This window comes from Epinephelus lanceolatus, chromosome 8 (genome assembly GCF_041903045.1).
Source record: "Epinephelus lanceolatus isolate andai-2023 chromosome 8, ASM4190304v1, whole genome shotgun sequence".
Taxonomy (NCBI): domain Eukaryota; kingdom Metazoa; phylum Chordata; class Actinopteri; order Perciformes; family Serranidae; genus Epinephelus; species Epinephelus lanceolatus.
This window is the reverse complement of record NC_135741.1, coordinates 42960470-42985770: the sequence shown is the minus strand read 5'-3', so window position 1 is coordinate 42985770 and position 25301 is coordinate 42960470. Positions and strand designations below refer to the sequence as shown.

At 39.2% G+C, this 25301-nt stretch overlaps 1 protein-coding gene across 11 annotated transcripts in view; it reads right to left on the bottom strand.

Annotated features, from left to right (window-relative positions):
* Positions 1–25301, bottom strand: part of dennd2da (DENN/MADD domain containing 2Da) — a 52268-nt gene that overhangs the window by 6886 nt on the left and 20081 nt on the right. For 4 of the 11 annotated variants that reach the window (XM_078170329.1, XM_078170327.1, XM_033629734.2 and 1 more), the window contains 7 exons: positions 16919–16966; positions 15587–15682; positions 8308–8483; positions 7930–8042; positions 7738–7807; positions 7561–7638; positions 2670–2810 (listed from right to left, as the gene is read on the bottom strand). In XM_078170329.1, the coding sequence (XP_078026455.1) occupies positions 2670–2810; positions 7561–7638; positions 7738–7807; positions 7930–8042; positions 8308–8483; positions 15587–15682; positions 16919–16966 (722 nt within the window). The remainder of the gene's footprint in view (positions 1–2669; positions 2811–7560; positions 7639–7737; positions 7808–7929; positions 8043–8307; positions 8484–15586; positions 15683–16918; positions 16967–25301) is intronic. The other 7 variants (XM_078170328.1, XM_033629736.2, XM_033629739.2 and 4 more) reach the window with 3 other exon arrangements.

Sequence of the window (25301 nt, the reverse complement as noted above, 5' to 3'; positions counted from 1 at the left end):
TACTAACATTACCACCTACAGCAGGCAAGAGACAAGACTTCAGACTTGCAAATTAAATTTAATCCTTAATACATTATAAGGCCTTTAAATGGAGGAAACTGACTTTAATGCATTTTAAGACTTTTCAGAATTGGCAGATGTCTCGAGTACTGGCTATCAGTTCCAAAACCTCAGAACTGCTGACATAGCTAAAAATAGGTCCAACACAGCCAGAAACATGAGCAATCAAACAATTAGACAGGTTGTAAACAAGCCAACAGTTTAGCCCCGGGGTCGGTAACCTTCACTATAAAAAGAGCCATTTTTGACCAGAATAATGAAAAAAAAAACCTATTGAGTCTAAATTAGCCTATCGACATTAGTAATGGTCTAAACAAGGATTCATTAAAATGTTTTACCACAAGGTGGCTAATCTGCAGTGGGCTCTTTATGATTATTTGGTACTTAAACTTTGCAGCATAGGCTGTAAAAGCAAACAAACCTGTCCACACACTATTAAATCCTCTATTTTTCCTACAAGATTTTTCCTTTTTTGGATTTGAAATCCATAGCTAGCCTAGCTAAAGAGACCCAAGACTAGCTACTGCTATTAAGGTTTGGCAACATTTTGGGGGAAGGTACCAGTCCATAGATGTATGACACACATTTTGGTTAATAAAATGGTAAAACATTTTTTTTTCATTTGGTGAATAGGCTACACATTTTTACAGTTGGAAAATGTAAGAACTTCTAAAGGTTTACAACAATGATAAATGAAAATTAAAATGTTAACAAACAGCCATTATTCATTTCCATATTGTTCCTGTCAAAGCAACAGGGGCTTTGGAGCCACAAGTTGCGCACCCCTGGTTTAGCCAGACAATCCAAGTTTTTATTTGGAGGTAGAACTGAAAGTGCACAGTGTGCAGTGAGTCTGTAAAGTGTGATGGATGGTTACAACCAACAGTTTGGGTGATAATTTCACTGTCAATCTTCATTTTCATTTCCAAATACTTTTGTATAACCTGGAGGTTTGTTTCATCCTCTCTGACTATCTATCGCTTTTCTGTGTGCAATTGACTTTTTCTTTGCAAAGTTGCTTTATTAGAAGATTTCAACAAATAAATTGTTGAGAAAAAAAAAAAGCCAAAACACACCGTTGGCGAACGCAGTACTTCAAAAATACGCCCCTATTCTTTTTTTAATGTGCAACCCCACACCGGTGGAGGCTAGATGTGGCACTTCACAGTGCTGTCCTATTTCTAGCCTCACCATCCCCTGAATTTAATGCATATTTGCCCCACTTGCTTTCTGCTTGTACATACCAGCTCCCATACCAGCTCTTTTTCTCTGTTCCTGTGGCAGCTCGACTCCTCTCCTCACCATGGATGTATAAAGAAAACTCTGTAGCTGTTGCTGTGTCTCATGTGTGACGAAGAATGGATGAGGGGAGACTTGTTGAGCTCGAGAAATATCCTGAGCTAAACGACCCACAATCATTATAAAGACAATGGCCAAAAAGATATTGCCTGGCGAGTCATTGTTCTGGAGATCGGCTCTTCAGGTGAGAAGTCAACTTTTATTAAGGATGTCCACACATGATTTTAAGCTAATACAAAGGTGGAGGAAGTAAAGATCACTCAGAACATGATGAAATTAGCATGACTGCACACCATGCTCATCACTAAAAATATTACTCCGCCATGTCCATGGCACTGGAGCTGAATCAAAAAGCAGTAAAAGCAGGCTACAATACTGAGATGAAATAGATTGTTTTGTTGTTAATTTTGATTAATATGGCAAACATTTTTTTGTTTTTTTTTTGGCAAAACAGCTTTCTTTACTGAATATCATTTATGGTCCTGTTATACTGCAGCTGGACCTCGTCCTTAAAACTACAGGTGCGGGCCTCCCTTTGTGTGCAGCAGTAGGGAGCAAACAGTTTTGTGTGAAAATGTAGTTTGAAAGGCTCAACGTGAAGTTTGTGTGAATGAGTGAAGTTTGTGGATGTTGTAGCTAAATCCGTCAATAGAAAACAGATTTTTTTCAGCAGATATACTGGTTACAACATGGCAGTTTTGTGTTACATGTATGGTATTTATTTAGTTTGGGAAATCCCACAATCTGTACAAAGCATTAACCTTAGCTCAAGTTGACTGGCTGACTCAGCGAGGATTAGATATCGTTTCTGTTGCTAGGTGTTAGGGTTGGCCTACCTGCTGGAGTAGTAAACTAGAATTCATTACATAGGAGTCTACTAATGTGACTGCTTGTTTTCCATTTACTAGTCACTTCTATGGAAATGGAGATAACGCTAGCAAAAAGTGTTCTATTTTAAAAGCAAATTGCCCAACAATATAAATACATATATGTATATATATATGTATATATATATATATATATATATATATATATATATATATCTTTTATTTTGTTGGTAACCATTGTATAATTGCAATATGACACTCGAGTAATTATTGCACATAAGTCACAAAAGCATAGATCACACCCTCGTGTAATATTGCTTAACTGGATGCATTTTGGATGTGCCTTTTATCTATTAATTCTATTACACTAAAAATGGTGTGAAACTTCCGTAAACAGGAAAACCAAACACAAAGACTTTTGATACCAATATCATCAAACTCTAAGTGGACTCTTATGAGCAGGAGGAGGGGTTCTGGTCTGACCTCAGTGCCCGACTCAGGAATGAAGCTCTTAATCTCCACAGTGTTTCCTGGAGCTGGGAATGGAGCCTCCCTCAGCTTCTGCATGAATGGGTAGATCATGGCCATGGAGATCTGCCGCCGCTTCTCCACCTCATCAAATATCTGCACACACACACACACACACAGAGTCATGACACAGTACCGATACTTTTTTTAAAATTTTTAAATTCTGAGGGGGAATTCAATTTATTACTCTGTTTGTCAATTACACACAGGTCCGAACACACACATGCACAAACTGGACCTATACATGCACTAAGTGCACTCTGCAGTGCCCAGGAGGTGAACTGGCACCTCTCCAGCTACCAGTCCACACTCCATATTTTGGTCAGGACGGGGACTTGAACAGGCGACCCTCCGGTTCCCAACCCAGGTCCCTATGGACTGAGCTACTAATACAACCCAAACTTCTTAATTCTTTTTTAATCCTAATCTATGGCTGTGTTTGGTCTATGTGCTAAATTGTGGCCAAATGGTTACACAGATAGTCAGTGATCGTGTGAACTCCTGGATATTAAATGTTCTGCTATTTTCTGTTGTGGTCCCAGTAATATTTCTTCTTTAAGAAGCTACTGAAGTAGCATATTGTATGACACAGTTATCTATTTGAGTCAAATGATTGAAGACTGCTGTAATTTAATAAATTCAACATTATTGTTAAAGCACAAACCTGCATCAGACTGTCACTCCTGACGAGACCACTACCCACGAGATTATGTAACTCCACCCTTAAGGCCTGTGACTCTCTTTATCCTCCTAATCATGTCAGGCAGGACAAAGGGAGGACTGGTGTGGGTGGTATAAGAACTTCTCACCTTTATAATGTTTTACTGGCTTGATCCTGCATGTATTATTTGAAAGTTAACAGATTGTTTTGTGTTTATTTTGCAAAGACTCCTGAATTTAACCAGTTGTTAAGAAGAAAATAAGATTAATGACATAGTGGATGCATTAATGGCAAGAGTTTAATGATAACCTAACTTACTACTATTATTTTTTATTACTATTCTTTAACATTATGCAGAGCTGTAACATTTTCCTTTAATGGTCCCTTTAAAATCTGACAACCACCTTAAAACTGTTCACCCACTTTGTCTATAAACAAAGTATTGAAATAGCTCCCTGGATCCTGTGTTTGAATGTGCACCCCAACATCATATGTTCTGTGAGCCAACATCAGCATAACTATGCAGTTTTTTTTCAATTAAAATCAAGCTATTTTCAACACTTTGTTGTTCTGAATTTACTCATCTTAGGTGCTGTCTGGCTCTCTAGCCAACAATGACGCAGTCAGGGTGCACAATAGTCTCTCTCTCATCTGATGCCAACCCTTCTGCGGTGTCCACCCCATCTGTAATATAGCCTATTCTCCCTGCTAATCGCCATCTTCACAGTCAGCCTGTTTCATTCACGTTGACCTCAATGTCGCCTAGGGGTGGGAATCATCGATCCACGACAAGATATCATCACGATACTTAAGTCACGATACAATATTATTGCAATTTTAGATATACAGCTCTAAATAATTTCCCCAAAGGAAAACTTTGTCAGCATCTGTTTAATTAATCAGATATTTATCTCACATTTTTTTGCAGCAGCAAAATGTATCTAGTGGACTGAAAAAGCAATTGATGATACTATTCTACTGGGCTGTATTTGTAATATTAATTATTTACATAATTTAAAAAAAAATATATATATATATATATATATATATATATATATATATATATATATATATATATATATATATATACACAGTGCCCTCCAAAAGCATTGGAACAGTGAGTCCAATTCATTTACTTTTGTTGTAGACTGAAAACATTTGGGTTTGACATCAAAAGATGAATATGAGACAAGAGATCAACATTTCAGCTTTTATTTCCAGGTATTTACATCTGGATCTGATACACAACTTAGAAGATAGCATTATTTGTAATGGAACACAAAACTTTTAGGTGAGCAAAAGTATTGGAACATATAAACTTAAAATAGATTAAAGTGAATGAGACTTAATATTTAGTTGTAAATCCTTTGCTTTCAATAACTGCATCAAGCCTGTGACCCATTGACATCACCAAACTTTTGCATTCTTCTTTTGTGATGCTTTTCCAGGCTTTCACCGCAGCCTCTTTCAGTTGTTGTTTGTTTTGGAGGGTTACTCCCTTCAGTCTCCTCTTCAGCAGGTAAAATGCATGCTCTATTGGGTTTAAGTCTGGAGACTGACTTGGCCAGTCCAAAACCTTCCACTTCTTGCCCCTGATGAACTCCTTTGTTGTTTTGGCAGTGTGTTTTGGGTCGTTATCTTGCTGCATGATGAAGGATCTCCCAATCAGTTTGGTTGCATCTTTCTTTAAATTAGCAGACAAAATGTTTCTGTAGACTTTTGAGTTCATTTTGCTGCTGCCATCATGTGTTACATCATCAATGAAGATGAAAGAGCCCGTCCCAGAAGAAGCCATGCAAGCCCAAGCCATGACATTACCTCCACCGTGTTTCACAGATGAGCTTGTATGTTTGGGATCATGAGCAGATCCTTTCTTTCTCCAAACTTTCGCCTTTCCATCACTTTGGAAAAAGTTAATCTTTGTCTCATCAGTCCATAAAACTTTTTCCCAGAATTTTTGAGGCTCATCTCTGTACCTTTTGGCAAATTCCAGCCTGGCCTTCCTATACTTCTTGCTAATGAGTGGTTTGCATCTTCTGGTGTAGCCTCTGTACTTTTGTTCATGAAGTCTTCTGCGAACAGTAGATTGTGACACCTTCACTCCTGCCCTCTGGAGGTTGTTGCTGATGTCACTAACAGTTGTTTTAGGGTCTTTCTTTACAGCTCTCACAATGTTTCTGTCATCAGCTGCTGATGTTTTCCTTGGTCTACCTGTTCGACGTCTGTTGCTTAGTACACCGGTGGTTTCTTTCTTCTTCAGGACATTCCAAATGGTTGTACTGGCTATGGCCAATGTTTGTGCAATGGCTCTGATTGATTGTCCATCTTCTCTCAGATTCACAATTGCTTCTTTTTCACCCATAGACAGCTCTCTGGTTTTCATGTTGGTTCCACCTCTAAATGCAGTCTGCACAGGCAAAACCTATCGTACCCAATCTGAAACTGAGCTCAGACATTCAGTGCTATTTATTGTTTGAATAATCAATGTAATTGGGAGACACCTGGGCAACAAAACACACCTGTCAGTCACATGTTCCAATACTTTTGCTCTCATGAAAAATGGGTGGGTTCAAACAAAAGGTGCTATCTTCTAAGTTGTGTATCAGATCCAGATGTAAATACCTGGAAATAAAAGCTGAAATGTTGATCTCTTGTCCCATATTCATCTTTTGATGTCAAACCCAAATATTTTCAGTCTACAACAAAAATAAAGGAATTGGCCTCACTGTTCCAATACTTTTGGAGGGCACTGTATATATATATATATATATATATATATATATATATATATATATATGTACACACACACACACAATATATATATATATATATATATATATATACATATACACACACACACACACACACCAAATAAAGTGTTTCAAAAAAAAGTTTTAAAAGCCTGGTGGCAAACACTGGAGAGACTTTTAGCTTAGTTCAACATGGACAGAGGTGAATGGCAACTTTGAAATACAGCCCCGCAGTTGTATGTCTCCGTGTACCAGTCAAGTTTCTCAAGTTCCTCTTATAGTTCACATCCATGTTTGTGAGAAAACATGGATGCTTCACGCACATCTTCCCCCCGACAGCAGAAGAGATCTGTACAATCAGCACAGTTTCAAGGTGGACACCCAAGATTAGAGTCACCAATTCAGTATCTGACTAAATGTCCCCCTCTGTTTCCTGAGATATGATGCTAAATGTTGGCCAGAACATTATGATGTCACAGTGAAGCTGACCTTCAACCTTTTGGATATAAAAAGTCACCATTCCATTATTTTAGCCTGTTAGACTTTTTTTTGTCATAATTAGTACATAAATTCTTGAGTTATGGACAGACACATATATAATGAGGTCACACTGACCTTGACCCTTGACCACAAAATTCTAATCAGTTAATTTTTCAGTCCAAGTGGACATTTGTATTAAATTTAATGAAATTACCTGGATGCAGGGTCACAATGACCTTGACCTTTGACCCTTGACCACCCAAATCTAATCAGTTCTTCCTCGAGTCCAAGTGAATGTTTGTGCCAAATTTACAGAAATTCCCTCAAGGCCGTTTTGAGTTATCACGTTCACGTGAATGAGCATGACTACCAAAAATGAATCAGTTCATCACTGAATCCAAGTGGGCATTTGTTCCAAACTTGAAAAAATTACTTTGAGGCATTCTTGAGATATCATTCTCACAAGGATGGGGCGGCAGGAGCAAAATGACATGCTGCTGTGTTGTGCTATGGCCTATTCAAGTGCTGTTATTTGTTATTTACGTGACAACGCCTGAAAGCAACACAATCTCCGCTCCAACTGAGTGTGTGTGCTGTGTTGTGCTGTGCTGTGCTGTGTTGCCCTGCTGTGCGAGCAGTGTGTTACACACTGTCCATAACAATAACTATGTCAAGTAACAAACTGCGTCGGGAGTGTCGCCCAGGATGCCATTTAGGCTAGAACCGCCACTGACTAAAGGAACAGCACAAAATAACTTAATGGCTGTTGATTTTGGAGCTGAAGGCAAGACCAATAACATTCTACAGCTACGTGGTTACAAATATACATTTCCAGTTTCCTAGAGTTTTGATATTTTGGAAATTCATGATGTACAACTCCATTTAGTTGCATGAAGAAATAACCTGAAAGCCATTTGAAAGATTTGCCGATTTAGAAATGTTGAGTTGAACACACCTTGGAGAAGAGGCCGAAACAAGCCAGTGTGCTGATGATACAGTAAGCCTCAGGTGGTCGAGCTCCTTTCCCTCCAGGCTGCAGATTGGAGAGTGAAAGAAGAGTAAACTTTAATGAACATAGGACATGAGGTCCAAATGATGACATAGTGAAGATACCTTCAGTGTACATACTGACCAGTAACCTCCTGCAGTATCCATTTCTTCTGCTGCCATCAATCTCAGTCAGAACAAAGGAGAAAGTCTCACTGGAAATGAACCAGTAAAACTCAGAACATTGGATGTACACTGATGTACACTGAACTGAACTACGAATACGGGAATTAAAGTTATCAAAGTGATAAAACAGCTGAGAGAGGAGCAGTTGTACCTGTGGTATTCTGTCAGAGGAGCCCAGTTGATGCCCTCTGGGAAACAAAACAGAGTGATTGCCTTTAGCGTCTTCTCCTCCTCCTCCTTCTGAAACTTCGCCATTCCATCCCTCTGAAAGTAAACAACCAGACACCTGTTCTTAAAAGAAAATCATTTTTTTCACTACATATGAACGTCACTTATTTTTTGGTTGCCTTTGCTTTACAGTGGTAACAAAGCCCAATTCTCCTGAAAGAAACCTCAGGTCCTGTGTTTGTATTTGATTTTACACTAATTGATAAAGATAGCTGCAATGTGTCTGACTCAACACACACTCCAGGTTTATTTGGTTAGACTGCCCTATTGTATGTACATTTTGTTCCACCATTAAACTGACCTTGGGAAACTGGTAGGAGATCTGAGGTTCATAGCTGCTGCCGTCCTTGGTCTTCTTGAGGCTGACCACCACCAGATACTCAAAGAAGTACTGACCACTGAAATAGCGGAGCTGCCTGGATGTGTTGTCTGCCACCACAGGGCCCAGTGGCTCTGTAGGCTCAGGGTCTTTGACTCCTACACAGAAATGTAGAAATACATTATGCTTTAGCATGCAGGGTGACCACTGTGATCCTGAAGGAAAGGTTTACAAGCCTCACTGGATGGGCACTTGGTCCCTGACCTGAGACAGTTTGTATCACATTAGTGCCATGCCTTTTAGTCTTGACTCACTACAGGCTTGTCACTTTACACTCCCTGCTGTGGAGATTATAAATGTTATTGAATACTGGAGGAAAGGAAAAAACACAAATTTTGGCAGAGATGGTTGCTGAGAGACACGGCCCATAAGACGGAGCCAGGTGACTAAATTATTCTAAAGAATGCCCTCAATGAAGGGACGCAACACTATGTTTCAACCTGCTTACTGTCTTTGTTTTTTTAGGGGATTCGTTTTTGGAATTTGATTTCTGTAAAGGCATGATGGAACCAAACGTGTTATCCAAACTGTGACAACATGACTCCAGGATGTTGTTCACGGAGAAACAACTCCAGCATGCCATTCCCTCTGAAAGTACAAGAGGTGTATTTTCCCAGATGTTCATCAGTTGCAATATGATATTACATAGGCTAGTTAATATCACATTGGACAGGAAATCCAAAGTGTGGGATCATTTTGAGAAGGTGAAGGACAAACCCAAGGTGATATGTTAACTCTGCAGGCAAACAATTGCCTATCATTCATTGACTACAAACATGAGGGATCATCTGAAACATGGAAGTACCTACATGCCTATTAGCCACTTAGCACAATCATTACTGCTTTGCCAACAGCGTCATTAACAGGCAGCTCGCTCAGTGTGTGACGTGCACAATAAAATATAGGCCTATATTAATTAAGGTTCTTCAGTACAGTTTGGTATTTCTCTGTAATGTAGCTAAGAGTTAACATTGTTACTTATTGTTATAGTATTATTTCTCAGACCTTGAACTCAAACCACTGTGTTGCCCCTCCTGAAATACATAAATTAATAATTACATTAATATCGTAAACATGTGGGCGATTTGTTGACTAAATGGCCCTTAATTACGACTATTGGTCGACTAGGAAAACTCTTAGTCGGTGGCAGCCCTAATGCTGACTCTTGAATAGAGTTAAATTTATCCTCTGTTTGGACAGCATCTGTCACTTTACTGATGGAATTATTTATTTATTTATATAGTCTGCAACACATTTGCCTACAGACACTGGCCCATAGACGATGGCCCAGATTCGCCTACCCATCCATCTCTTCTGTTGACTGCACTCCACTGCTCTGTTCCAAGACCATTATTCACCCCCATATACAGCCCAGCTTGGTCCTGTCTTCTTCACTGGCTGACAGCCTGTTCACGTATTCCCTGCTGCATTCCTCCCTTTTTGTCTAAAATAAAAGCACCCCAGCAAGGCTTTTTTGTGCCTCTGTGTGTTTTAGGCTTGTTGGTGCAACTCCTACCACACTTGGATGTATTAATGCTTCAGGTTGGCCTATTTGTAGTTTTATGATCAGTAGGAGTAATTTGCCTGGCAAAGGTTTGGGGTATACAGAGATGATATGTCCTACCTGAAAAAAACTGTTTCTTTGAGGTGACATGAGGTGAGTCCGTTGGGTTGGTGTCTAATAGCTGAGTACAGTTTTGGTAAAAACACTACAGTATCATTTTAATTGGAATGACTGGCTTTGCTGTGACTAAGTGGTCTTTAACACAGTTCTTGAAGCTGCTGCAACACTCACAGAGCTGAATGTATTGGCAAGACAGGCTACTCTTTCTGTGCTGTACAAATTATATCTGTGACAATCCAGATGTCTAATACATACCAAAACTGAAACCACTACACAGTGTAATTCAATCTAATAAAATAGTAGGCTACATTTGTGAAACTTTTAAGTTTTGCTTTAACTCTGTAGTCATTTCAAAAGGCTTTAATTGTATTCCATGCATTTAGATCTGCATCAATATGCTACTTCCAGTCCTTGCTCTCTGTCCTATAGACTGTGACCTGAAAATCGATCAAGGTCCGCCATCATCAAGGATGTTCCACCTCAGAGGAGTTGAGAGAGGAGCTAAAATTCATTAGTTTTGTGTATAATCTGAATGGTGAAAACACTTTTGTTTAATGTTTCTCCAGTCAAAATCTTTCCTTCCAGGTTCATCTTGGCTCACTCTGGAAGCTGAGGTCAAAATATTTGTTCTATAATATAACCACACAATCACTATGATTATTAGTCCTATAATATTGGCCTGAGCCTGAAAGAGAGACTTGAAGCCTTTCACAAACAAATGACTTTATTTAGAGCATTTATAGATCATTTATTTACTTCCTAAAATATGTTGTGTTCTTTCACTGTCTATTGGTATTATTTCTATCAGTCACATGCTGTCAGATTTGCATGGTGGTGCAGTGGTTGAAGCTGTTGCCTCACAGAAAGAGGGTTCCAGGTTTGAATCCACCAGCTGGCCAGGAGTTTGCAAGAGTTTGTCAATGTGGGTTTTCTCTGGATTCTCCAGCTTCCTCCCACAGTCCAAAGACATGCAGGTTAAGGTTACTGTTGATTGGCCATATGTACATGTGAGCGTGAATGGTTGTCTGTCTGTGTCAGCCCTGTGATAGTCTGGTGACCTGTCCAGGGTGTACCCTACTTCTTGCCCAGTGTCATCTGGATATGCTCTAGAGCCCAACTAGGGAGTAAAAAATATGTAATACAGCAATAGGACCGCCTTCATTTCCCATCATGCCTGTGTGGTGCTGGACTAATGTCTAGTGACTAGTTTGATGTATTTTCTGTTATATGCTCCAGAATGCAAATGTGACTTTTAATTTGTATTTACAACATGTTTGTTCAGAACATGGTGGCTTATGTTGGTAATTTTTGTGCTGGTTTACGTTTTCAACCATGAGTGAGGTGACTGTTATGTTTCTTCCGTTTCCTCCGATTTTGTCCACTACCATAATGACTTATTCTCCTCCTGTCTCGGCCAACTAGCTCCCCTCAAAACTAAAAGTCTTATTCACACACTCAGCCCCCTGGTATACTCCTGAATTCCACCAGACGAAATCCCTTAAGTGCCAGCTTGAAAGACTTTCCAAGAAAAACGGTTTAACAGTGCATCTCCAAGCCTATAAAGACTATCTTCAGCAATACAAAACTGCTCTCACCACAGCCTGGTCCACCTACTACTTACAGCTCATACACTCTGGCTCCACCAATCCCACGGCCCTCTTCTCCACCATAAACAAACTTCTTAAACCCTGTGACAACACCTCCACATCCTTCACAGGCGACAATTGTAACTCTTTCCCTTCATTTTACCAGACAAAAATTGACTGCATCTACATCAACCTGTCCTCTACCCCCAACCCCACTCTCTTCACCCCTTCACCTTCATGGCAACATCATTCGAAGCCATGGTTTCAACATCCACTGCTACACTGACGACATCCAGCTCTACATCTCCACTAAATCCATCACCACTGAAACATCATACCTCTTGACTACCTCTTGAAGCTCATCGAGAGAATGCCAAGAGTGTGCAAAGCAGTAATCAGAGCAAAGGGTGGCTATTTTGAAGGAACTAGAATATAAAACATGTTTTCAGTTATTTCACCTTTTTTTGTTAAGTACATAACTCCACATGTGTTCATTCATAGTTTTGATGCCTTCAGTGAGAATCTACAATGTAAATAGTCATGAAAATAAAGAAAACGCATTGAATGAGAAGGTGTGTCCAAACTTTTGGCCTGTACTGTACATAGTAAGTAGGGCCTGGAACTAAAGATGCACCAATTTTGAAATTCTGGGCTGATACTGATGTTTTTATGTTGTTGTTTATTTTGTTTTTGTTGTTATTAATTTCCCTTTTTGTCAGGGAAACAAAGAAATCAACACAAAAAAAAACTGTTTTAGAGCAATGAACCGCTACACTATCTTTGAATGAGCACAAATCATACAAATTCATAAAGCAACCTTTAATATAACCATGTATACAAAAAACATCTTTAAAAAAACAACTGCTGCAAAATGCATTTTACTATATATTACCATATACCATAATTCCCTCTCTTATATCTACTTATCAACAAATAAACACATTTCTCCTTCAAACAGCTGTATTTACTCAAGATTCTCACCAAAATTTATATTTCACAAGATTACATTGAACACATCATGACAGCCTGATAGTTCATCTTTGCCCAGTTCTCAATTTCACTGAATAGCGTGAGAACCCATCATATTGTAACTTAATGCAACCTCTATTGGCAGTTAGTTTTGGCCACTGGCTGCCAATTGCTAACATCTGAAATTATCACCAACTCTACATTGGTTGCAAATAGGAGCAACTTCAATAGTGTGGAATTAACTGTGGCATCCTGAATGTCTTATGAACAGCCCCGGACTTCTCAGACTCTTTTAGCGATTTACCGCTCAGAGAAAACTCATTCAGCGGCTAAGCTGGCAGCAGCACAACATCTCTCCCTATCCTCTCTTGCCATGCGCACACGGAAGCCGGTGTCATCAAGTGATTTTGTCATAAACCTTTGACAATGTAAACCTATGTGACGCTCGTGGCTCAATAAAAACTACATATATGTGAATGTGCAATAGTTATGGTAGCATAACAGCCTGTCACAGGTTAAAGCGTGATGATTAGAGGAGAAATGGCAGAGCATAAAGGTCCAGGTGGAAAACAATACCTCAATCATTTAGGATTTTGCTAAAAGAAGGAAATTACCTGCTGATTTACATATATAGATCCCAGGGTAAAAATTTTTGTATTTGGAAACTGTTTAAATGTGTAATTTGTGGTACATTTTATTTTGTTGTACTAATAATGTTGAATATAGAATCTTAATCTTACTCTGTGTTACTGTTGTTGTTGACAGACTAAAGAAATGAGAGATCATTTTTCTTTATTTTTTACTGAATATTTGAAGGCAAACTGTAAAACTATATCACTTATTTTGTTGCAATTCTGGGATCCTTAATATTATTATTACCATTATCATCATCAATAATAATAATAATTATATATATATATTTTTTCACCTTTTGTCATATTGTCAAGACTATCGTTATTACAAAAACACCCTGAAATATGGTGGTATTATTTTAGGGCAGTATCACCCACCTCTAGTATGTGCTCATTAATTTAAGTTTGTGGCCAATTGTCTGAAGCCCAGCCTTTTAGCCTGAGCAAGCGGTGTGTGTCATCTTATTTCCCGACAGGTCAATGGCAGTCAAGAGGCGATTATCGGCCAATAACAATGTTCAGCCGATAAATCGTTGTATCCCCATGGATAAGTGCATGGATATCTACATACAGGGAAACTTGCATGTTGGTTTATTTACATGTGTGAGACAGTTAATTGCTTGTACTAGTAAACAAGATAAATGGTTCATGCCTGCAAGTGATAAAAACTAATGATGATTACTTTTTATCAACTAATACCACAGCCGGATGATAGAGACAGCCAATTTCTCTGCAAGTTGACCAAAACACTTCTCAGAGATTCACACATTCATTCTCAACTACCATTGTTATGTAGATCATTGTGGGTCCAGAAAAATATATTACAAGATGCTAGTGTTTATTGCTGGTGGGTAGGGCTGCGCGTTATACCGGTTTGCACCGAAAACCGGTATTTATTTTCATTATGATATGAATTTTTCATATACCGCAATACCGGTGAATAGCCCAAACGACGTCCAGAATGTGTGCAGCGGGAAAGTGCTTCAGCTGGGACCCATTTCACCGCTGCACACCACAGGCATGCTAGAGCTGGCAAGAGTGAGAGCATAAAGAAAAGTTTAGAGGCAAGACAGCTGGCGAGAGAGTCCTGAAAGCGAAGCAACTGTACGTGTTGCTGAAGAACACGATGACCCAGAAGAACTCATACCAAAATAAGCAGTGTTTCCTCTATATGCAACTAGCTGTACATGATGCACACACACACACAGACACACACACAGACACACACACACACACACACACACACACTAGAGTACGGCTCGGGACGCATTTTCCTGACCCAAGCCAACAATTATGACAGAGCACGGCACTAATGGAGTGGAGCCTGTGTTGCATTCAGGCGTTGTCATATAAATAACAAATTCCAGCACTCGAATAGGCCATAGCACAACATAGCAGCATGTCAAGTGGGCCGAACCCGAGCAAAATACCGTCAAATACAGTGAAACCGATACGATTTTTTTAAAAAACGTGACATGAAAATTTTGTCCTACTGCCCAGCAATACTGGTGGGTCACACATACTGTAATCCCTCACAAAGTGAGGGAAGCTCACATGTTGTAATCACTTTTTCTGACTGTATGGAGAGCTGAATGTTTGGTCCAGTCGGCCTCAACGTTCCAGTCAATATGATGTGAAACAAAGTCTGCAGGATAACAATGTTGATAAGCTCTGCATATTCATTTGTTGTAGTTCCACAGATTGGATCACTTATCTGTAGACACAATTATTTAATTAATTTAATTAGGTATGGTATCAGCATGTCCACTATTTGTAGCAAAAGTTGTCCTCCACAGTAAGCACAGGAGAGCAGTGAGCGCAAAAAATTCCACCACTTTCGGATACATGTTGTCGTCAAAGACAAGTCTTGTCGTATTAATGCTCTGCTTTCATTCTTCGTGTATTCTCTTTAAGATGACATACCTCCTTGCCTGTGTACTACAGTTCAAATAAATAAATATCAAGATTAAATGACTTTTGATCGTCCTCATAATAGTCCAAGTGATAATCCATCACTGCTAGGGATAGGGTGATAATTTGCCCAGTGGGGAATGGCAACATCTTAGTTAAAAAAATATTGACTTTGTTTTTTTTCCCTGAGTATCTAAAACGCAATTAAGGGAAATGAGGAGCCAAATGGAAATCACCTGGTGTCTGCAGCAGTTCTCTGATCACAACAGCTTAAAACTGTTTGTAAGGTCTGTTCAGTATATGTTCAGAACAGCAACTGTTCACTTGCCTCTTGACTAGAATATACCAGCAGTCACTTAGCCCATTACCACAATGTGACCAAGCATCCAGCAGGTAACAGTGAACAAGAAACTGGAAGTACTTGCAATGCAAATAAAATCTGTTTTTTCTTTGGTGTGGAAATGTAATGCAATACTCACTGTCTCTTTTGCCCTTGCGGAAGGAGGACCACATAGCACTAATCCTCTTGAGGGCCCCTTGTCGTCCACCTTCATCTTCATCTGATGGGCCGGCTGCTGGAGAAACAAGCAGCAGTTGCACAATACTGAAACCTTCACATGACAACATTCACTTCCCCTGCTAGTTTAATGGTACATAGGTGTTTGTAGTAATCTGGCTGATTACATCACTGATCAAGTTGGAGTCAAATGACCAGAGTTTATTTTCACAGCTATTTTAGATTTTTACTGTAAACTCTGACTTACCCATCTCACTGATAAGAAGCAGAGAAATAACTTCATTAAAGCCTGAATTCTTTCTTAGTCTGCAACATGTTAGTCTAGAGGTTTAAACTTGTGTCAGAGTTGGTGATTAAAACTAAACTTTCATCTCTGTCCAAGAAAACTGACCTGAGTTCAGACTGTTTACTTACAGCACAGCTACACTCACAGATAACTGAGCCTCCTACCTGCCTGTCAAACAGCATCAAACCAAACTTTCCTGAGACAGTCGGGACCTGAGTGGTCCTTCGCTGCAACTAACAACCTCCACAAATTCATTCAGCGGCTCCACCATCCACAGTCAGACACACATGGATGATTATTTACCGCTGATTTACAGATCACAACTTGCACTATGGACCCATGCTGCTCTGGCGTGACTGTTTTTTCTGGCTAGCGAAACATCCTGGCGCAGACTATTAACTGGAGTTTACCAGCCTGTCACTCATGCAGCATTTGAAGATAATTACAAGGATGGCCGTTCTTGGTTTTCAAAGTTCAATGGTCCGTCACTAACATTTTCGACACGTCTTTTCTTGTCAACAAAAATGAAAGATAGATTTCATCTTTGTATTACCAAGATCTTTTTTTTTTAGCTTGTCATCATCTCATTTTAGTCATGGAAAAAAGGTTGTTGATGAAAAATTTCCATTTTCGTCAACAAAATTAACACTGCAAATGACACTTGTTTGCCCAGAATTATGTCACCAACATCAGTACTGAGTGTACAGATCAAACATGGAGAAGTAGATCAGGCTGCAGAAATGAAGTCTAAATTTTCTTTTCATTGTAAGCCACTGTAACAGCTACTCTCCTCTTCAAGCCTATGGGCAGATGGTATAAATACTCCAAGACAGCACTTTGGTGGACTATTCTTTAAAGAATGATTAGACCTAAAGTGAAAAATTCCGAATATGAACCCTTTATTTGACTATTCAAGGTAACATAAATAAAGAAAGTCTTATCTTTACAGTCAAATGCAAAGTGTATAACAGAGAAAGTAGGCCTCATTACTCCAGCTACTGTACTCACTATGTTTCCCATCCACATCAGAGATGAGGTTACCTTTGGGCTGCTCACCTAAACAACACAGACAAAAGTTGGGTGAATAAACAATTCTCACACTGCCTCTTTACCTTACAAACATTTTTGCTAAACAGTGTTGCCTATATCATTTATAAAATACTGATTTCATATTCTGTTTACATCCATTTGTACTCTCTACCAAAGTGGCGTGAAATGTACCTCAAGGGGTGTTTAGGAAGGCTTCGAAAAGCCCAACAAACTAAACCCGGGTTCATTTGTTTCAGAAAGAAAACACTCATGGCTGAAGACTTTAAAAAAGACTTCTAAAAGACTAAAGTGTGACACCCTCTCACATCTAAAGACAATGGGGGTGTTCGGAAATACTGCAAGTGCCAGAGAACACTCTGAAAAAAATACTATTAAAATCAGTGGCACTGTGGTGTGGTGGTTAGCGCTGTTGCCTCACAGTAAGAGAGTTCCTGGTTCGAGCCCAGGAGGGAGCCCTTCTGTGTGGAGTTTGTATGTTCTCCCTGTGTCAGCGTGGGTTTTCTCTGGGTACTCCGGCTTCCTCCCACAGTCCAAAGACATGCAGGTTAATTGGTGACTCTAAATTGTCCGTAGGAGTGAATGGTTGTCTGTCTTTATGTGTTAGCCCTGTGATAGTCTGGCGACCTGTCCAGGGTGTACCCTGCCTCTCGCCCAATGTCAGCTGGGATAGGCTCCAGCCCCCCAGCGACCCCCAAGACGATAAGCGGTTATGAAAATGGATGGATGGATTTTAAAATGAACTTTCAACTATTGCCACTGTAATTAAACTGTATTATATTTTGGACTGGGCCATTCTTTCAATACTTCTTTTCTAAAAAAAAAATCCTCTTTTTTCTTAATAGACATGTGATCACCATGCAAAATTAGGGTGCACTTGATAATCTGAATGAAAAATATCAAATTGAAAAAAACTAAGAAAATCCACATCTGAAAAGAATCTAAAAAAAAAAACAGGGACTAAAATACTGCTCATAAATGTGCCATCTATTACATATGTCTGATTAGGGACATTAGATATAGTAATACTTTTGTCAGTAACAGGGTTGACAAAACTATCAAAACATTAAGGAGAAAAACAGTCATAAAATATGAAATTCCACAGCCTAAGATGGCACAATATAATTTCTTGTTACTTTAAACTGCCATTAATCCCTGGCTACTTCAAAAATAGCTATTTAATTTAATTTATATTTTATGTTTTCAAAGTTGAAAAGGCACCGTTTTCCAACAATGACAACTTTAATGTTTCCTAGGGTGGCATAGGCATGACCCACTGTACTCTCCCTCTGAATCGCTAGTACTCATTGCCAACATTGGTTGGGTTGGTTAGGTTTAGGCAAAGGAGTGGGATTGACTAGAGTAAGAATGTCAGGGTAAGCCATTCAGAGGCAGAGTAGGTGGGGTCATGCCTTCACTATCCTAGCAAATGCCAATTTACATCTTGAACAAGACTACTTGCAAGCTAATGTTAGCTACTGCAATGTTTTCTATTAGCCTACTAGCTAACCGTGCATTTCAGCTAAAGATTGCTAGCTTCAGTCACATAAATCTGGCCCCAAGAAATGAGCCGGGCTTTGAAGCCAATTTTTGTTGTGGCCAAACAGTGGTGCCCCAAATCATCCAGGTAATTTTATAACATGGCAGTTGAACCATTTTGGCTTCATGTACCGCTCAACAACTCTCATAGGAATGAACAGGGACCCACGTTCAATGCTGTATCCAGGTCTCTTAATACATCCATGGACCACACCTATTGGTTGTAGGGTTGCAACAGTATGAGATTTTCATGGTTCGATAACAGAATTGGACAGATTACAGAATTTATATTACTATCAGTCAGAATAAAGGTAATTTTTGGTTGAACAAACGTTTTATTACTACAATTGAAACTTGAAACCATTTTGTTAATGTAAGCATGTATAAAACGTCTCTCCTTTGAAAGTGTCTAAAGGCGAGAATCTCCATCTAATTGCATATTTCATCAATATCATAGATGAGCAAATGTACACGGTACCATAGCTGTCAACTTTTATATCAGGGTATACCTTGAAACAGATATATCGCTGCAAGCCTAATTGGTCATTAACAATATTAATGTTGTCATTGTAATTTACTATGGAGCTAGAACAGTCTCAAAATGAATAAATGCACACAGAAATTAATAAATGCACAAAAAATGATTCACAAATGTATTTGGGGATTTATTCATATATATATATACATGACTCAAAACACAAACACATTTTCAATGCACACAAAAATATGTTTCATTCCATATATAAGTAAAAGAAAATCCACATATAAAAAATAAGATTTATAAACATATTTGTGATGCACATACAAATATTTCGTGTTTTAAATATGTGCAATTGAAATTCACAAATGTACGCATGTAAAAGTATTTGCAATTTTCATGTGAACTGTTGAACCTGCATTTACAAAGTGCTTTTAATTTGTAAACTTCCCTGAATTTGTGTGTAGAGGTCACTGGTAGGACGTTTTCCAAACTATCGTTATCGGTGAAAAAAGGCTCCAATAGTTGCCGATGGTTGCAAAGGTTTTTTTTCCCTGCAGCGCAACAAGCTGTTTGCTCTCCTCCCCTGCTATCTCTCCCTCTGTTCGCTGAGGGGAGGAGCTGCTAGAGGGAGTGAGAGTGAAGCCTGATTTATGGTCCTGCGTTAAATCAACGACGTCGCTACGTCGTAGGGTACGTGGCTACGCAGAAGGCTCGCCGTAGCCCCCGGCGTAGCCTGATGGGCACCTCCCCACGTAAATAACAACTTCCAGCACTTGAATAGGCCATAGCACAACACAGCAGCATGTCATTTTGCTCCTGCCGCCCCATCCTTGCGAGAATGATATCTCAAGAATGCCTCAAAGTAACAAATGTCCACTTGGATTCAATGATGAACTGATTCATTTTTGCATAAAACTGAAACATGTCAAGTGACTTTTTACTTTTATTATGTTCAATAATATTGTATTTTCCTAAATCTTGAGACACCTCATATGTAAGCTAGACAGACATCCTAGGGGAAACACTGCATATAGTGACTGTTGTAAACTTAACTGTCCCTGCTGTAGAAACAATATTTAGTTTATTTAAATATATAAATCATTTCTAATCCTGTTCTGAATGTATTTATTTTTTAATGTTAATTAGAAAAACCTCAATTCTTAGCTTAACTTAGCATTGATAAAGAACCAGACTGTTAAGATTAAAGGTTTTTATCTAATCGAGGATAAGATAAAAACTTTTTGTCTTAAAGCACCACCCAGTGATTGGGATATCGGCCAATTAATCAGCTATCGTTTTTTTTCCTACTCCAAACTATCGTTATTATATCGGCCTTTAAAAATCCACTATTGGTCGACCTCTATTTATGTGTGCGAATTTTGAGACTCCCCTGACGTGACTCGATTCACAAATGCATTTTTTCTATGAGAGGATTGTCTGCAGTCAATCAGATGTCTCATTCCTTTACAGCCAATCACATGAGTGCCTCCCCACAGGGGGTGCCTGACCTCCGTTAAAATCTAATGTGTTTTTTATTATCCTGTTTTTAGTCTTTATTCATGCAAATAGTATGGAGCTAGAACAGTCTCAAAATGAACAAATGTATACGTCGGCAGGGCGAGCCAACACTGTGTATCCCAGAACGGATACTTAAGTGTGGGTGAGAGGAGCAGAGAGGGGCGGCAATGGTAATGTAACCTGGGCTTGTAACTATAATCTAATTACTATTACTAATTTATTTCTCCTGTTTTTGAAATTATAACGTGTTACATTACTCTGTTACTAAGCCTCCGTATGGAACGCCGAATGGACCAAAACGTCTAATTCAACGTTTGTCTTAAGACTTCAAATTTGTACCTCTTAAGATGACAGAAAATGCCATGTTAAAACGTCAGTTTTTAACGTCTTAGGATGTTTGATCCGTTGCTATTGGTTGGCATCAACATACCCACCCGCTTTTGATGTAAGGCTTCCATGCTCCACCTCCTTTTGACGTAGCAGCTGCGTTGGGCTGTACGTATGCCTTCGTTGTGGCCATGTGGTCTCTTGGTAGAGGGTACGTTTTGCCTACATACCTGTGACATGTCTTATGATTAGTATTTGGGACAGTGCATTTCTATGAGGGTGGTGTGCCGGTAATTTTGAACTCTTGCAAAGATTCTTGTGTTTAGGCCCTCAGAAGGGTCTCCCCCTCAGAAACAGACGAAGTGGCAGCACCCAATTAAACTGACGTGTTAACAGGGCATTTTCTGAAGTCTTAAGAAGTACAACATCTTAAGACATTAAAAATTGACATTTTAACACGGCATTTTCTGTCCTCTTAAGAGGCACAAATTTGACGTCTTAAGATGGACGTCAAATTAGACGTTTTGGAACATAATATGTTTATAAATCTTATTTTTTATATGTGGATTTTCTTTTACTTATATATGGAATGAAACATATTTTTGTGTGCATTGAAAATGTGTTTGTGTTTTGAGTCATATATATATATATATATATATACACACACATATATAAATCCCCAAATACATTTGTGAATCCTTTTTTGTGCAGTTATTAATTTCTGTGTGCATTTATTCATTTTGAGACTGTTCTAGCTCCATACTTTAGTGTTTGCATGAATAATAAAATGAGAGGAAATTGTAACTTTCACTACCAGGTGTAGTCATGGCCCAGATTCATTTGCTTTAAAGGGATAGTTCGACATTTTGGCAAATTCGCCTATTGCCGTAATCCCTATAGTCATATGAGTAGGTACATTACCTTTAATTGTCAGTGCGCTCTGTTCTGAGATCGGTGGGACAGAGCTGCCCGCTGAAATGGAGGTGAACGGTACAGGTCCCTCTCTCCCTCAAAACTAATCAAATACACCATCAAATGACTCCAAAACGCTCTAGTGGAAAACACACGGCTTGCACATTCCCCATGCTATGAAATAATAATGCATAATTAAGTAACATTAGGACACATGAAGCAAATACTCGGAACTACTTTCTTGAGTAAACCACTGGGCGGAGTGACACAGTGCGCAGCTGAGACAGTGTCGTTGTTACTGCTTGTAGCCATTTGCGGTATCGTCTGCTGGACACACCAGAAGGTTTGAGGAAAGTTTACAAATGTTTTTGTAAATCATGGTTTACACATGCATTGTAAAAGGTTGCCGTAACAAGCTGAGGACATGGAGCAAAGTGAAGTTTTACGTAGTTCCAACCAGTAATACGGACAGGATGAAACAATGGCTATTTGTGCTGGACATCGATCCCAACACGCCTGTGGAAACGGTCCGGAAAATGTTTGTGTGCCCCTGCCATTTTTTACCGGAGGACTACGCTGAAAGGATGGAGCGCAGAAGCTCAGGAATGGTTCAAGCGCTTTTCTTGAAAGATACTGTCATACCATCTGTCGGCATCACAAAATGAGCAGACGTGGTAAGTGATCGTTGTGTATTTTGCTCAGCTAAAATGCAAATGTTGTTGTGGTTATGTTATGGATAAGTGCTTGCCCAGAGCATATAGTGAAGTGACTGGCATTACTTCTCATTGTTGGGAATAAACAGACTGCTAGGGAACATTTTATGTTGTTGTTCCCTCAGGAGTTGTGGTGATTTATGAGTGTGGAGTTAGTATGTTCTCCCCGTGTTCCGGTGATTATTTTGAGGTGTATTCTATATTTATACTGCACAGGTGTACCTAATAAAGTGGCCAGTAAGCCCCACATTTACACCACCGGCTCTGGGTCTCCCCTCAGCCCCTGGTTGCTCGGCAGCCTCAACCTCTCTTCTTGCTCTCTGTCTTCTTCCAAAACCTGTAACTCTTCCTCTGTATATTCGGGCTTCTTCTCAACAAACTTGTTGTTTTGATGATGGGAGTAACTGCACTAAACATGCGCTGTTTGAAATCACTCCGCACAGCAAGTACTGTATGTCTGGAATGTAGTTCCGGCTCTGCATTTGGCTTCAAAACAACTCTGTCTCGTAATATTACATTATTATTTCATAGCGTGGTGAATGTGTAAGCTACAAGTTGTCCACAAGAGCGTTTTGGAGTCATTTGATGGTGTATTTGATTAGTTTTGAGGGAGAGAGGAACCTGTACCGTTCACCTCCATTGCAGCGGGCAGCTCTGCCCCACCGATCTCAGAACAGCACACACTGACAATTAAAGGTAATGTACCTACTCATATGACTATAGGGATTACGGCAATAGGCGAATTTGCCAAAATGTCGAGCTATCCCTTTAAGCTGAGTAGTTACATAGCCTAAAGCAAATGTTTGCAGGGCATTTGGAAGCACATATATGGTCTGAAATACTATGCAGATGCTTGACACTGAGAAATTCTGCATTTAACTGATGCCCACATGCCAAAATAACTTGCGTTGATTTACAGAAGTAAGTTTGTGTTACAATATTAATCCTGCTTTCTGAAACAACCCTGTGCCTGACACCCAATACTTTGACCGAGCATCCACCACAACACCACCGCCAACACAAAAGCAGAAACAAAAGTATGCTGCAGTTATACAGTGATGGGCGACAACTCCCTAAAAAAGGAAACATCACTGCGAGTGTGGCTCTGCTACTATCACTTATGCTGTAGTTCTGGTTGTTTTGGAGCAAATTATATTATTAGTAGATGAAAACTCCCTGAGCTGCTAGGTGTAAAGAACAAGTGCAGTTACATCTATTTGAATTGACAATTACAATATACTAGAGCAACTGTATCCATATAACAACAAAGGTTTTGCAACACAGGTCTTCCCTATTAATCTTCTGTGTATACTGCCGCACCAACAGTGCTGAATCATTTGTTTACTTCAGACTCTGAGGAAAGAATTTTTTATGCTTGTGCTGCATTCAGGTTATGTGGGGAAAAAACAGCTTCCTACAGGAAAAATTCTTTCCACCTTATCTTTCAGACGGTAAATAAACAGCATTAGGAAAAAGCTGGTAAATACTGCATCAGGCATTAGGGTATTTGCTTTGATATTTAACTATAACTCTGTATACCTCACTCAGGTACTTACAGAGTCCATTTCCAAACTCTGACTACCAAATTTTGGTATCACAAACCAGGAAATATGTCAAGTGGATAAAAATTAACCACAAACAAGGAGCAAATTTTACAACTCATCTTATCAGAAGACAAAGAAAAAGAAAAAGAAAGATGAGAGCAAGATACTTTCCTAGAAACTGGCACAATTAAAAAAGTGTTAACCCTCTGAGACTCACCGTGCATGTCTCCCAAAATATAATTTTCAAAGCTCTGAGGGGCACAAACAAACATAAATATTCCCCATTTCCATAAATATTGTTGTACTGGGGTGGAGGCACAATTTTTACAGGTAGATAACTCGAAACCTGGGCATATAAAGCAGAAATGATCTGTAACTACACATTCATCAGACAAAACACTGAAATCACTGGCGGGTGAAGTGAATAACATTGACCATCTTGTTACAATGCAATGTTCTGCTTCCAATCACATTATCTGGGTGTGTTAGTCCGACTTTGAGAAAATCGATTCAGTACAAAAATCAGTCGGACTACCACTTTTGCATGTATTTTCAAAGTCTGGTTTTAGTCAGACTAACACAATAAATTGATTTTCTCTAATGTCATGTAAATGTACTGAGTTTTTGGGTGGGTGGAGCATGTCAGCTGGCATCCACATGAATGTCAGGACCCAAAGATTTCCCAGTAGCATTGTAACGACAAAATCAGTAATTCACTTCATCAGTCAGTAGTTTTAACCTTGTGGCTGATTGGTGTAAAGTTATATGGGCAAGTCTGCAAAGAACCCAACGCCAATTTATATTTGTCTTGACACAAGATACTGCAGTTCAACCAGTTTATTGTAAAAGGGACCCACGCAGATCAGCCCAGTGAGAGCAAATATGGGTTGAACCTGTGTTCTTTATGGAAAAAGAAGGTAATAGATCCTGCTTATTGTGTTAAACTCTGTTGGTAAGGAGTAAAGAAAGGTTGCCACACAAAAAACAATCTAATCCCAAGTGAATCACTTTAAGACAAAACTGGTAACACTTTACCACAAACTGCATTCTTGTTGGTGTGTGGTTGTGACTGCAATGTCTGGTTTGCTGTCAGAAATGATCTCACATTTATCACCAACTTAGACATACATGTATGTGTTATGTTAAAAAGCTGTAAGAGCATACAGTACATAACTTTAACTGAATGTCTAACTGAATGTATCCGAGATGGCCTACTGTACAACTGGAGTAGACAAAAAAAGACATTCACTTTCAATTTGGTGCACCTCCCTGGGTCCTGACAATAACCTTAACCGAGGCCTAAAGTCCGG